Source organism: Tachypleus tridentatus, chromosome 9 (genome assembly GCF_004210375.1).
Source record: "Tachypleus tridentatus isolate NWPU-2018 chromosome 9, ASM421037v1, whole genome shotgun sequence".
NCBI classification, from domain to species: Eukaryota; Metazoa; Arthropoda; class Merostomata; order Xiphosura; family Limulidae; genus Tachypleus; species Tachypleus tridentatus.
In genome coordinates this window covers 106,935,832-106,951,309 of record NC_134833.1, presented here as the reverse complement: position 1 = coordinate 106,951,309, position 15,478 = coordinate 106,935,832, and the positions used below count along the sequence as shown (strand labels likewise).

Below are 15,478 nucleotides of genomic sequence, written 5' to 3'. Positions count from 1 at the left end.
ATAAAACGGTTTTTGTTTTTATGAGGTATTTTTAAAAATATGGTGTTAGAGCTTTGCTTTCTGTTGTTTTTTAAATTTTAGTTTAGAAAGATTAAGCAGAGGATTTTAAAATTCTTTTGAAGAATATTTCATTATTGTTAATTCATCAACACTTGTATTTTTGTCTTTAAAATAGTGAGAATTTTTTTTTAAATCTGTGTCTAGTTAGAATTGATCTTTTTTTTGTGTGTAATTCATACGTTTTTATTTTAATTTATATTGGCTTTACATTAACTGAAGAATAACTAGTTATTCAAGATTACTGACCTTCTGGCATTCAAATCTCTTCATATATATACACATACGTTTTATATTTATACATCCTGAATAAACTGATGGCTATTTTCCATCCTTATATAATGTAGAAACTTTTAATCAGAATGCTTTTCTTAATTCAGATACTTGTAAGAATCTACTAATCAGTAATTTTGCTGTAAACCCAGTGTTTTCTAAGGCTTTGAAAGTAGTCAAATGTTTTAAAAATGTATCTGATATTTGTAAACTTGTGTATTTTTAGGGAGATGGCAATGATGAACTTGGTACTACTACAACAGAACACATCTCTGTTACCCTTTCGAGTCAGAAGATGACAGGTCTGAAAGAGCTGTTGCTGACTGAAAAGCTAAACACTTCTGCCATTCAGCTGCAGTTGACTGCACAGTCACAGGTACAAATTGTGAAGCGTGGACGACACAGCAGTGAATTTGATTTTGTTACAACAGGACGCACAACAAAACGCAGCCGGCGTGAATAGTCTGAGAGACCTAGTCAGTTGAAATGCTGAAGAAGGAAGGTATTGGCTTTTTTCCACAAGACCATGGCATGTATATGCTCTTGTTTTTTTCTTTTTCTTTTTGACAGGAAAAGTATTGATGCATAAGGATTTTGTGTAAAGTTGTGCCCTCTGTGATGAATTGTATATAATGGTTATAATGTTACTTTGTTTCATAATGCTTTTGTGCTGTCACCTGTTATATTACTTTCATGCATAAGTGTATATATCCGTGTAGTATGTTTATCATTACATGTTATTAAGAAATAATTTATACACGTACAGTCTATCTAATTTTGCTGTTAGAATGTACATACTTTGATGTGTGTCACTACAAATAGAGAATAAAATTCAGGCAGACTCATTTATTTATTTAGAGTTTTAAAAACTGTTATTTCTTTTTGATTCTGAGCCATCTTGTATTGTTATATTTTAATGCACTTGTATGACTGATGTTTAGCCAAAATTTTTTGATGGTTTAATAGATGAAATATTACATGTTTACATATGACTTTTATATTATCTTGTGAAACTAAATAAATAGTAATACTAAAAAAACTCTATGTTTTAACTCATTTAACATTGAAAGTTTGGCATTGACCGCCCCCCCTCCCCTCCCAATTGGGTACACTTTGTGTGGTAGTTTCATATATATTGAAATTTCTCTGTTTTGTAAATAAGTGTAGAGATGAGTTATCTTCAATATATATTTAAAGGACTGGGATATGTGTTACAGTTTGGAGAGAGAAACATTGAAAATGTTTGTAAAAGTTTATGCAGCTCATGATTCATATTTAATCAAACTGTATGTTTTAAACTTAATGCATCTGAAATGTGTTTGAAAGTCGACATTTAATGTGTTTTCTACACTTGCATTTGGATATAGGTAAACATTTTACTCATTTCACATGCCACTTTGCATCATCAAAATTCACTTGGGTGTGGGCTGTGTTAAACAAGTTGAATGTTTTAAGAACTGTACATATTTTTCTGTGTCATAAGACACTGGGTGTGAACAACAGAATTTTAATTACATGTGCACTGTATAACATCTGGTGTTTGTGTAAGAAAACTTGTGTAGGAATAGGATTTTGGGTGGTTAAAATATTGCTTATAATTGCTTCTGATTAAAGATTATACATCTGCTATTATTGTCTTTGTTTCTCAAAAAATGTTAATTCCAAAACGTTTTAAAAATAAAAAAATACTTCAGTTATGTTACTAGAAAATGATTGTTTGTACTTTATAATTGAGTACTAAAATCTGATCTTGTAAATGATGTATGAGCATAAAATTTGGGAAAATGTGTCAGAATCAGTGCTCATGATAGCAAGGATATAGATGTACATCCCCTACAACTTGAATTTTATATTTACACTTAAAATTGCCATTTCTAATGTACTTAGTTGAATTTAATCATTAAACTTTTGTCTGAAGAAATAGCATAGGTTTTGATAATTTTAGCTTTATATAACTTTGTAAACAACATGGCATGTAGAAGACATTAACCAAGAGACTATTGACTGTTGATAAAAATGTGATTTTAGTGTGTGTAGTACATATTGCAAAAGAGGGATTAATTCTTTTGTAATATATAAATACACACTATATATATATATTTTAAACTAAATAAGCCACCATTGGGGATGTTCATTGAGTGTACTTAGATGTATTTACATTAATAGTCAAAAAGTATATATGATGAAATAGATTTTGCAAATGAAAATGCATAACAAATGAGTCACAATAAAATACTGTTTGAAACTTTACACTAATAAAAACGAACTAAATAACCATAGGCTTTAAATTAAATTACACAACAACCAGAAATAGAATATTCTAAGGCAGTGTTTAGGTGATTTAATATTATCATCAGTGCATAACTGTGACATTTGAAACTGTATGTTGTTTGTATATAATACATTTCACACTTATAAATAGATAGGAAACAATTACTAAACTTTCTGCTTACAAGCTTCCTTTTACACTAGTAAACCATAAAATGAAAAATTTTGCCATTCAGTAGAGTTTTATAGGTTTTGTGTGTGCCTGCACCAGACATGGTATTTATTTTTTGCCTTCATGGAGATAATGGGATGGTTGGCGTGTGCATCATTTGCTAGAAGGGGCAGTGGGGAAAGTTTAAATGACTGTAGAATTCATTAAAATGAGAAAATTATTAAAGTAAGGGTTTGTAAAATCAATCTGTGTCATACCCATGAACCTCTGAAAGTTGCTTGTTGTTCAGAGATTGGAAAAGTTTTCTTAAGAACTTTCACACAAATACTGGATGTTTTATAACTATGAAATTAAAATCTTCGTAAAATAGTACCTTATTTTCGAATTTAAAAAGAAGGTAAATAACATGTTAAATTTTGTGTGTAAAATTTTGAGGGAGATGGAAATCATATCAAAGGGTGTAAGAAATTTGTGCATCCATTTCTGCTGAAGCAGATATATATATGCCTAAGAAAAAAATTTTAATATCTGCCTTCATTTCACAAATTGAAATATCTGTGAGTGAAAAAAGTAAAAGCAGTTATTAAAGTCACGAACACAATACTGTGTTGTTTCCATTGAATAATTCCTACAGAAATCCTAAAGGAGTATTAATTTTTTCAGAACAGCATTTCTGAGAAAGAAAGTTTTGTTTTTAAAAGAAAAGTATTTTTAGCAATATATTATTGTAGAGATAGTTAAGTGATTTAAGTGAACAATATTCAGCATTAAAAATAATAAAACCTTAATTTTTAATATGTTGTGTTTGTGTACAGATATAAATATATAAAAATGGTTTTGTTTAAAAGGACATCTTAGAAAAGATAGGAAAGTGCATCTTGTGTTACCACTGGTAAAGTGTGCTTTTTACAACCACTGTTTTACTAGAATCAGAATGCAAAAACCTTCAAACATCTATAAATTGTTCATTTAGAAATCAGTATTGAATAATAATTCCTTTGTGGGTTTGTTTTTTTTCCCCATTACATAATTAGAATAATTTCCAATTTGGCATGAAATTCTGTGTGTGTGCAGGAAGTTTATCTTCTTTTAATAAGACCTTGTGTTCTCATGTTAAATATGTTAGAATTAGGTTTCCAAAATTAACTAGTTGTATTTATTTTGAATACCTGGAATGTATATTAGTATTCTGTAAATCCTGCTAGAATCCAGTCATATTTCTGCAAAAGCTTAATGAGATTTTTTTACATATATAAATATCTGCTTGCAAACATTTAATTAAAATGTTATTTTTTGAATATACATTTCTTTCCAGACTTTAAGCAAAAATTTAAATAATGTGATTTTAATAACTGTAGTAGATATGACTTCAAATAATTGATGTTGGAAAAATATGTCTTTACAGGACCAAAATTGAGGTATGTATACAACTAACTTTGTATATATAAAACTGTCAAATACACAGTTGTATTAAGTTGTGAAATAATCCGAGACATAGTATAGATTCATGTGTTTTTTATTATTAATATTACTATCAAAGAGACTTTTATTAAGCAAAACTTTAATTATGGTTTATGGCATGACTGAAAAGGTTGTAAATTCCAATTGGAAAATTTGAAGGATAAATGTTTTAAAGTGTTATTTGCAGGAGATTTGATAACTGTTAAGTAATAAACGATGTACGATTTTAACTGTAAAATTAAATAAGGTGTGATATTCATAATTTGTTTTGATAGTTTTTAAAAGGAAAAGTGTGCTTTAAAGAGAAGTTGGTTCAGAATGCGAGTTAATCTTAAAAGAAATTGTTTATGCTGTATTTTTATGACTTACTGTATGAATAATTAGAAGTATTTTTGTAACTAAAGACTATAAAATGATTACAAGATCAAAATAATATAGTTTTAAATATTTTAGTGAATATGGCAAAAGTGCTGAACAAAGCTGTGTGAATGTTAAAGTAGTTTATATTTGGAAAGATTTTTGTGATAAATTCATATAGATTTATATATTAATTGGAGAAACCTCTCCTTGTGAACATTCAATTTATTATCTCCATGTTACTATTGTGGAAAAGAAATTTGAAAGTGAGCTTTGGCTAAAGCAGTGTAACTTAGTGCATTTAACATGTAAAAATTATTTTTTTTAATGTGTAAATATGTTTAGTGTAAGCTTTAGAGGTTTAATGTTTTGTCAGTTTAATGGGATTTTTGTGTGCCATCTTTCCAAGCATCCTTTTCTGTCACTGAGATCTATTTCACAGTGTGAACTTGAGTTACAAACCATTAGTAACATGTTATTAAAGATTACTATTACTAGATTCCTTATCATGTGTATGTATACTGTTGATGTCACCATTTCTGAAGTAATGTTTTGATTATTATGATCATAGGCTTTCAGGTATTTGTTGTTTATAATGATTACATAAATTAGCTCATAAGAGTAGCCTCTCTTGATTATTGTGGTCATTGGGCTTGAAATTGTGAGATATATGCTAGTGGCATCGATATTATAGTAGAATGTGTTTTTTAATAATAAGAGGGTTCCAGATTATGTGTATCTATGCTGGTGGGATCAATATTGTAAGCATTTCATCTCAGCATGTCATGGTTGTTGATGTCACTGTAAATAAAGTAGTAACATCACTAGATTGATGTTTATTTAGGTTGTTATGACATCTGGATTAGAGAAATATATGTTGGTATTGTCAATGTCATTAGTTTGTCAGCTTCATAAATAAAATTAAAATTATTGATTTGTTTTTTATGAAGCTTGAAATACACCAAATTCAATTTATTTTGATTGTCACTAGGCCGTATATATGAATTAGTATTGTTGGCACAAAGGATTCAAATCTAACTTTTCTTTATTACTGGGTTTTAGCGTAAATGATATTGATGGACATACAAATAGGTAGCCCACTTAATATCTGTTTTTGTATCGTTGTTAGTTCTGCAGTGTTTTCATGCAGATCGTTTATGTGTTACATAGGGAGAATAAGCAAAAAAACCTTGTATTTTCTGTAAGATAATTTGCTTGATGTTGTTTACCAAATTGTATTGTAGATTTTTTGCACAAACTCATATTTTACCATTTGTTTAGATTACCAATGTAACTATTCACTACATGTAGTTTGTAAATGTCTTTTTCCATGGAAGTATTTTGGAAGAATTTGTTAAATTCTGCTTCTTAGTTGGATAGTGTACTTACAATTGATGCCCAATGATAAGTGAACTTGTAGTTTTTGCACTTTAATGATGTTTCAGTGTATCTTTCCAAAGTTTATTTTCTCTAGTTAAGTCATGTGGTCATGGACAGTTTTGCAGTAAGACTGTCAACTCGCATATGCAAGAGCATCAAGTTTCACCTTAACATTTTTATTTCTTCCTCATCTGTAAAGAATATGTTTCTAGTGAAAATGTCAGATATTGAATTTAAAATTCATACTTAAATATGTTAATAACACTGGAAATGGGTGAAGTAAAGTTTCCCAGGCTGAAATAAACCATCTCCTAAAACTCAACACACTTGTTTTGTTTTTCTTTATTGTAAAATATGACAAAAGCAGATGTTCAAATTTCTTTTTTGTGCAAAATCCTTCAAGTTGAATGCACTGTTCAAAACTAGTTAAAACAAATAAGTTTACTCTTACCTTACTCCTGTAATAAAAGATTTTATATGTATATTTCTTGATTATGTTGTATGCATTTTCCTATTAACTTCAAATGTTTACTGTGAAAGTAAAATGCATACAACATAACCAAGAAAAGAAAAAAAGTAGTTTGCAAAGTAAGGTAAGGCCAACTTTTGAGATTTTAGAATTAAAGTGTATAACACAAGTTACCAAAAATATATAGAGAGCAACAAGATTAAATATCAAGTTACTGTGGACTAGAATAAGATCTTATCTGTAAATGATTTTGTGAACATAAAAACAACTTTTAAATAACATTCATTCCACTAAGACTAGCAATATAAACATTCTATAAACAATATAAAGTAACTGAAATTACCAGTTATAAACCATCCACAATGGTCTTAGTATATTTTGAGAACAAAAGAAATATATCTTTTATACTTGTTTGAGTCTGTTGTATGTTTTAATGGTCTTGTACCCTATTACCTCATTAAAAGGTGAAGATGTGTTATACAACAAAAAAAGTTCGTTCTTGCATACGTATGTTCTAGAGTATAAAGTAACATTGAAGATCTCTAAACAGATCTTTTCAAGCCTAAAATGTGCTAAAATACTTCAGTCTTCTGGGAATTTTTTCTGATTAATCATTGAACTGTATTTTAAAATTATTATACCACAAATAACCTAGTAATGCCAAAGTATGTGTATTTTTTTCCTAAGTAGAATGAAACCACTAGTGCTCAACTGCTGTAGAATTATACCAAATACTGAATTGTATATATTTTTTGTAATTATTACCTTACCATGATTGAGCTATTGAATATGAACTGTATTTTAGAATTACTAAACAAACTGAAACTAACAACATCAAATAGGTGTTTTTCATTACATGCTAGCTTGTAAATTTATTACTAGAAGAGGATTATCTTAGCATTTGGCATCTGCTTATTAATCAAAGTGATGAAATTGATGAACAAAGGGAGTCAATTTGTAATTGCAGAAATAGTGCGTGACGATAAATTTAACACGATAGATGTATAAATACAAACTTCACAAAACAATTATAGCTTGAGTCGCATTACATATGTTATTGTAACTAAAAAACAGTTTATTCTCCCATAACTGGCAATAATAAATTTTTATTCAGGAATATTTTGTGCCAGTATTTTGTATTTAGTTAACGTTTTTGTAAACATGGTGTATATGTAGTCATGAATTTGCTTTAATCATCATTGCAGGCCGTAAAAAGAGCACGCACTCGCCTAGTCAGAAATGCATATTGCCTCTGTGGTGTAGGTCATACGTTGAAGAAGTTATGGTGTAAAGGTTTGCGTAATTTGGTATGAATTGGTTATGTAAGTTATTACTGACGTAAATAATTTAGAATTGTGTGATACCGTGATAAGGCAGTGGTATAATAAGAAGCGTGGTTAACCAATGTTATATGCCCTTTTTTAGTAAAAACGTTTTGCTCCAACACACGCACATTCTGCAGTTTGAATGAAAAGGCCTTCAACATAATCGTGTGATATTAAATGCAGGAAGAACACTGCCAACAACATTTATGATAAATGTTATTATTTGGATTACACTTGTATTTAAGCCTTTGATTTGTTTGTTGTACGTGTTATTTTATTTGTTTGCAAACATTCTATTTGAATCTGTTATGCTGCAAATTTTTCATTGATTGTTACGTGTTGGTATTACATCTGAGGACGAACTTTGTAGGTAGATATGTAAGCAAACTTATAATGGCCACACCAAAAGGAAGGTTATGTGGGATGAATGGCTGGTTAATACTCCTGTAATGATTGCAAAAAGGGGTTTATAACGTTATCTTATTAAAAAGAATCTATTAAAACTTAACCTTGTCTAAATGCTATCTTAACAGTATAAAAATGTAGTATACTTTAAATGTGGCTTAAAATATTTCATACATGAACAGTAACAGTGACTTAAGTTTTCAGATCAGTATATACAGTGTTGTCATAAAAAAACTTAAATTTTCATACCAGTCTGCAATGTTACATAATATTGAACTGTCTATAAAAGTAATTACATCCGATAACGTATTTTAAAACTTTTAACTATCCTATGAGTCAACCATACTTGTGTAAGCACAGTGTTCAATATCATTGTTGGAAAGCGAGCTTTTAATCTTGTATTAGATTCACCTAGAAAATGAGACTATTTTTCACATCTTTACAATTTTATTTAAAGTTATAAGATGATACTTTTGTCTTGCCAGTTTGAAACATTATTAGTATTTAGTAATAAGTACACTGAGTTTACATAATTTTCAGATGGTTATAAATTTTACAGTCGTTGTACAAGTTTAATTATTTCTGAAGCAATACTTTGGTACTCCAGAATGCGATAGCATAACTAGAATGTTACATATACTATTTAATATAATAGTACTAGTGAATATTACTGTTACTAATAACATCTGTATTATATTTGAAAATATTTTTGTGATAAATAATGTAGAGTTACATATTAATTGGAGAAACCTTTGCTTGTAAACGTTCAATTTATTATCTTCATATTTCTAACGTGGAAAAGAAATTTGAAAGTGAGTTTTGGCTAAAGCAGTGTAACTTAGTGCATTTAACATGTAAAAGTTATCTTCGCATTCTGTTTCGGAAAAGTTTGCTTCTGGATTTTCTTTGTTACTTTTGGCTGTCTTCAACGGAAAGTGAATATTAAAAATGAATGTGTGGTTTAAAATTAGACAATAAGATAAAACACAAGATTTAGCTAATCATAATGGTGGTTCATGACTGACGTTTATCAATGTCTATGCAATGTTTTAAATGTAGCATATTGAGAAAATTGATTAAAGCCATCATGAAAACATTTGTTTAAGAAACAAATTAATTATTTTTTCTTCTCTGTGTTTCAGAGATATGCAACTTTTTTATAGTCTCAACTAAAACAACTTGTAAAGATCGTACCTTTTATTGGTGTATTTTTTAAACATCTTTATTTGGTATTCTGCATTAGGTCGGTGACTAATGTTTGTAAAGGTCGCACATTACAACCACTGTTCAATGAAACCTGTTTTTCGGCCCTGTTTGTGTCATACCTTTCTAGAATGAGACCAAACTCATTTCAATGGGTGATACAGATACGTACAAATGAGTATGGATTGGTATTTATTTGTGTTGAATATGTCTCATGAGAAGAATCGTTAATGTAAACAATGTAGGATTGTGGGATACTGCACTAGGCATCTTATCTATTTAAAAAGTGTTTATAATGGTTCTTGCTATAGTCTTCGTTGTGTGTAGACATTCTTCTGGTCTATTTCATTATACAGCTGCAGTTAATAGCGCACGACAAAACCGGCCAGCATTACTTTGTCATTGTATAAATAAAGATTTTCTTTTATTTATAAACTTGTTTGATTATTTTCATTTACTACAAATGCTAATTTTATCATTATCTGTGTAAAATTTCCTGAACCTATAGTGTATTGTGGATAACTGTAGTTTTCTTTTAAAAACTAGCAGTATCGTATTTAGGTAGAGCTAGAGGGGGCTCAGCCCCGTGGCTCATGGTCAAAATGGGGCGGTATATAGGGCCCACACTATCTTAAATTCGCCATTGGAAACTAGTATAACTGAAAATCGCATCTTTTTCACAATGATTGTTCTAGTTATTTGAGGATGAAAGCTTTTTAAATATTGCTGTATAATGTCTTATCTGCATACACAATTCTTATGACCTGTGTTAAAGGTGAAAAATTACACAAGCACTTAAGTGAGGTCTATCTGTTGATATAGCTCAACAAAAAAGGTCCAGCAAACACTCCAAAACTAGTCTCAGCTTTTGCCTTATAAAAAGAAGTTACCATATACCTTAGGTCTTGAGTTATGCTTAATAAAATATATTTTGATACATATTCTAAGGTAGATTCTTAGTTATACATATAACATATTTAAAAAAAAAAAAGATTTAAGCGCATAATCTGAGCACGGTTATGTGGGATTTATTATAGTAAAGTACTATACTATCTACATGTGAAGTAGTTACTGATGATTCGAATTATATTACTAAACAATTTTGATAAACAATAGTATATTAGCTATTTCAGTCATTAACTATCATATAAATACATATATGCGCTGCTGCAATTAATATATTAGCATGCTCATATATTAGTTGCTTTTTTATAAATAACATTTTCAATGTTGATATCAGTGTCACAACGATTATGTATAAAAAACTAGAGAACTCGGTCTTTCGTCTGTTTGTGTCCTCTTCAGCTAATTATTCAACCAATAGAGAGCAGATGCCGAATATGAACTTGTGGTAGTATGGCAAAGAGTTTCAGTAACAGAGAGATATTTGTTAGTGTTTGAAAATAATTGATCCAGCTGTGTGGACTTTGACGGAGAAAAATACAACTATGATAATCAGTAGTGTAATGAACATTTGTATATACATTTGACTTATTTTAATTTCTTATTTCAAGACAAGTGGACTATATCATTGTTGAAAGTTAAAGATGCGTACTGAAAAAGAAAAAAGAAAAAAAAAAGCCTACAAAATCAATACGGCTTTAGGATTCCAATTACAAAGTATCAAAAGATGTTGTTGTATGGGACTCTTTCAAACCAAAAAAAAAAAAAAAAAATGCTAATGCTTCATCAGACGAATGCAGACAGGGTACAAAACGTTATATACCATAAGCAGCAACGCTATAACTACATAAACATAATTTTATTACATCAAAAAATAGGAGGTTTGACTGAATCTCATGAGTACAAATGTGCTACATCTAATAAGTCAGGTTCCAGCGCGTATTATAAAATTACAGATTTAATAAAAAATGGCACACGCATACCTCAAAATATAATTTGGGTAATACACAAAGTCGGGTGTAAAATTCTACTTCAATTTGATAAAGACCACGTGGTGTGACCAATATCATGGCTATCATCTGAAAACAAAAAAATAAAACAGTCTTGGTAAGTTATAACTACATTTATTAGCAAGTGTTTTATGAAAAAAATCAAATTGTATAAGAAAAAAGTTGATAATTTAGATTGATTTTGTTACTGCGCACTTAATATCTTGGTGGATTTTCTTAAACATTTAAACAAAAATTATGATTCACGCAAATAAATGTGTAGATATGAGAAATTGTGAAATTACAAATACTATATGCAGTGTTTTTGTTAAATAATTATAAACTGAGGGAATTCCTATTAGTAAATTTTTATCTTACGACTTCTGTTAGAAACTTATTTATTACTATATAAATTTCTATTTTTTTTATTTCGCGCAAAGTTATACGAGGGCTATCTGCGCTAGCTGTTCTTAATTTAACAATGTAAGACTAGAGAGAAGGTAGCTATTCATCACTACTCACTGCCAGTTTTTAGGCTACTCTTTTACCAACAAATAGTGGGATTAACTGTCACATTATAAGCCCCCCTCCCCGGCTGAAAAGGCGAGCATGTTTGGTGTGACGGAGATTCAAACCCAATACCCTCATATTACGATTCGAGTTCCTTAACTACCCGGCCATGCCGGGGAAAATTTCTAAATCAGAATATAGTATGGTTTGGGTTCGCTTTAAATATTTAAGACAGAGGTTCCCAAACTATGGTCCGTGGCCTCCTGGGGATTCGCAATAGTACTTAAGAGGATACGCAGTAATACATCAAATTTACGAAATTACCATTTACTGAAAGGGTAGTGAATAAAATAAAATGTTAAGACATTATAAAAGTAATATTATTTAATGAAAGCATGATACCATCCAAGTTTCATACGCATCTTGAAACAAAACACGATGAATATAGTAGCGAATCTGTTGAATATTTTCAAATTAAAGAAATTGAAGTGCCTAGAAAACAATCATTATTAGATAACATAGCAACTGGTTGTAATAATGAAAAAAACTCCATTTGTTCCATATGAGTGAGCTATCTCTTTTGATGACAAAGACTGGAAGTTCACATACTGTTGGAGAGGCACTAATTTTACCAACTACAAAAGTAATGTCAGGTGAAATGTATGGAAATAAAGCAGCAAAATACCTAAATTTCATTTCGCCATCAAATAACACTTAAATGTAGAAATGAAAAAAAATAACAGAGAAAGTAAAAAGTCAGTTAATGACATAGCGCACGCCAAAGCCAGTATTATTTTCTGCAGTTCGGTTAAAGTACAGACGTTATTAATAATGTTGAATTGCTTGCATTCATTCACTGCGAGTACTGTAGAAAATTTCATTAAGGTTTGCTTTGCCACCCCTTACTAACCAGTGCTACACCTGAGGCTATATTTAACAGTTTTTAGCAACAGATGAAATTAAATGGTCAAAATGTGTAGGAATAAATTCAGATGGAACTCGTGAAATATCAGGTAAGAACAGTGGACTTGTAAGTTTTATAAAATTTCACCTACTAAACTCATGTATCTTTAATGTTCTTTGTGACGAGATGGGTAATGAAAATAAACACCTCTTGCATTTTTATGTGAGCTGGTTATCTCTCGGCAAAGTTCTCAGTCTTGTGTTTGAACTGCGTGATGAAATGCACCTATTTTTAAGTGAGAAACGTTGCACTGCAACGAATTTTCTTGGCTGACTGTTGGGACCTATTTATCTGACATATTTACTTATTTGAATGGACTAAGCTTGAGCCTTTAAGTGGCAGCCGTACCTATATTTAAAGTTGAAAAGAAAATAATAGCTATAATATTAAAAAAAGTTGGATCTATGGGTACACCGTATTCAGAACGGTAATTACGAGTCATTACTAACAATTAATACTTTTCTTGAAGAATGAGAAAAATCTTTCTAATTAGGTGCAAAGTTTTATTATTCAGTATTTGCATAATTTGAAAATAGATTTTAGAATCTACATTTCTTCTCCTGATTCCAGTAGTAAGTGGATCAGAGATCCATTTAATGTGGAATTTCATGTGCCAAAAATTTAACTGCAGTTGAAAAAGTAGCCTTATTGATCCCTCATGTGACACTTCACTGAAGTAAGTTTTTGGTCAAACTTATACTTTCAGGTATATGTGAGGTGTGATTATTCTGAACTGTCATTCAAAGCAGCAACATATTTAATGCCATTTCTTACAACCTATTTATGTGAGCGAGTTTTTTTCAATTTGCTTACATAAAACCGAAGTATAGAAATATGGCAAATGTGAAGCCCGGCCTTCGTTTGAAACTGTAAAACATTGATCCAGAAGTTGTTTCAACAAAGCAGTATCATCCTTGACTCTAAATTAAGTCGTACGATTAAAAATATATATTCATTTATAATTTTCTTTTCATTGTTCTTATTTTCAAACCTAGAATCAAACTGTAAAAGTAGTAAAATATGCACATAATACACCATTTACACGTGATAAAAACTATTTTTAACTGGAGGTGGTTCTCCAATACAGTAAAGAAATTGAAGAGGTTCGCCTCTTAGTTTGGGAACCTCTGATCTTACTATGTTTGTTCGAAATGTCGTTTAAACTTAAGAGAATATAATCTCACACAGCTTGGCTTGACTTTAATTTTGGAATAAATTTTGTTATGCCAAATTGTGATAATGAATAACAGAGATTAATGCCCCCCTGTGGCTCAGCGGTATGTCTGCGGACTTACAACGCTAAAAACTGCGTTTCGATACCCGTGGTGGGCAGAACACAGATAGCCCATTGTGTAGCTTTGTGTTTAATTGAAAACAAAAGCAGAGAATAAAAAATATGCTACATTTTTTTCATCAAATTGATAAAATGTTCTATAGTTAGAAGAAAATATTTAGCAAATACTACAAATTAAAAATGTACTATCCTTAATCTTATATGGTAAACAGAAAAGAAAAAAAAATTATAACGTTAGAAAGAGTTTTTATTTATTAAAGTCCCTAAATGCATAGGGATATTTACTCACAGAATGGCACTGAATTTTTTGTTATTGTTTGTTTTTCATTTTATTTAAGTGCAAACTTCTAGTTCATAGGTCCGTTATCTCTTGACCGATTTGATATTAGTTACAGTTTTGAACCTAAGATGTCAAAGCCTTTCGATTGACATATTTGACCATGCTCAAGGTCTTATAAATTAATTTACTCTGGTCTTGCCTAAACCAATATGAAGGCAAAGATCGTGATGATTAACGGAATAGAATTGGGTGTTCGCACGCCTCGCGCTTGGTATTTCTGACGCACAAAAACAAAGATAACGAAAAAAAATTTCATACATTAATTTAATTATGCCTAAAAGAATTTTAAGTGACCCAGTTATTGAGAATTTCCTCGTATTTATATATATATATTATTTTTCATATATTAGCAACAAAAGCTAATTAATAAAGTATATGACTTCAGTAAAGATATTGGACAAAATTGTTTGTTTTGGAATTTCCCACAAAGTTACTCGAGGGCTATCTGTGCTAGCCGTCCCTAATTTACCAGTGTAAGACTAGAGGGAAGGCAGCTAGTCATCACCACCCACCGCCAACTCTTGGGCTACTCTTTTACTACCGAATAATAGGATTGACCGTAACATTATAACGCCCCCACGGCTAAAAGGGCGAGCATGTTTGGTGCGACGGGGATGCGAACCTCAGATTACGAGTCGCACACCTTAACACGCTTGGCCATGCCGGGCCGCATATTGGACACAAATAATTTAACTTTATACTTGAAGTCAATGGAAATTAATCAAGCTCACAATTAAAATTATGAGAAGAAATAATAATAAGTGCTTTTATTAATTTGTAGTTAAATTTAAATAGAACATTTAATCTTTTTTTTTATTTCCAAGAATGTTTTCGTTTAAATGTGCACAAAATAATACAATAATCATTAAACTTTATACATACTCGTATAAAGTTAACGTGGAAGAAAAAATGTATCGACATATAGAAGGTTTCTTCAACAAAACTAAAAGCGATATTCCTGTTTTATTTGTTGATTTGTTTGAGAGGTTGAAGTAAACTGAAAATTGTAAATTAATACAGGATATTTAGGCACTACTTTCTTTCACTGGAATTATCTTTGTTTCTCACCCCAGGTCGAGCCTTCTGTTGTTTTCCATGGCAATTTAAC

General features: G+C 30.2%; 1 protein-coding gene across 2 annotated transcripts in view; it reads left to right on the top strand.

Annotated features, from left to right (window-relative positions):
* Nucleotides 1–6,290, top strand: part of Mnn1 (menin 1) — a 43,658-nt gene extending 37,368 nt beyond the window's left edge. For both annotated transcript variants that reach the window (XM_076456306.1, XM_076456305.1), the window contains exon 6: nucleotides 557–6,290. In XM_076456306.1, coding sequence (XP_076312421.1) covers nucleotides 557–793 — 237 coding nt within the window. In that variant the 3' untranslated portion in view covers nucleotides 794–6,290. The remainder of the gene's footprint in view (nucleotides 1–556) is intronic.
* Nucleotides 6,291–15,478: the final 9,188 nt, after the last annotated feature.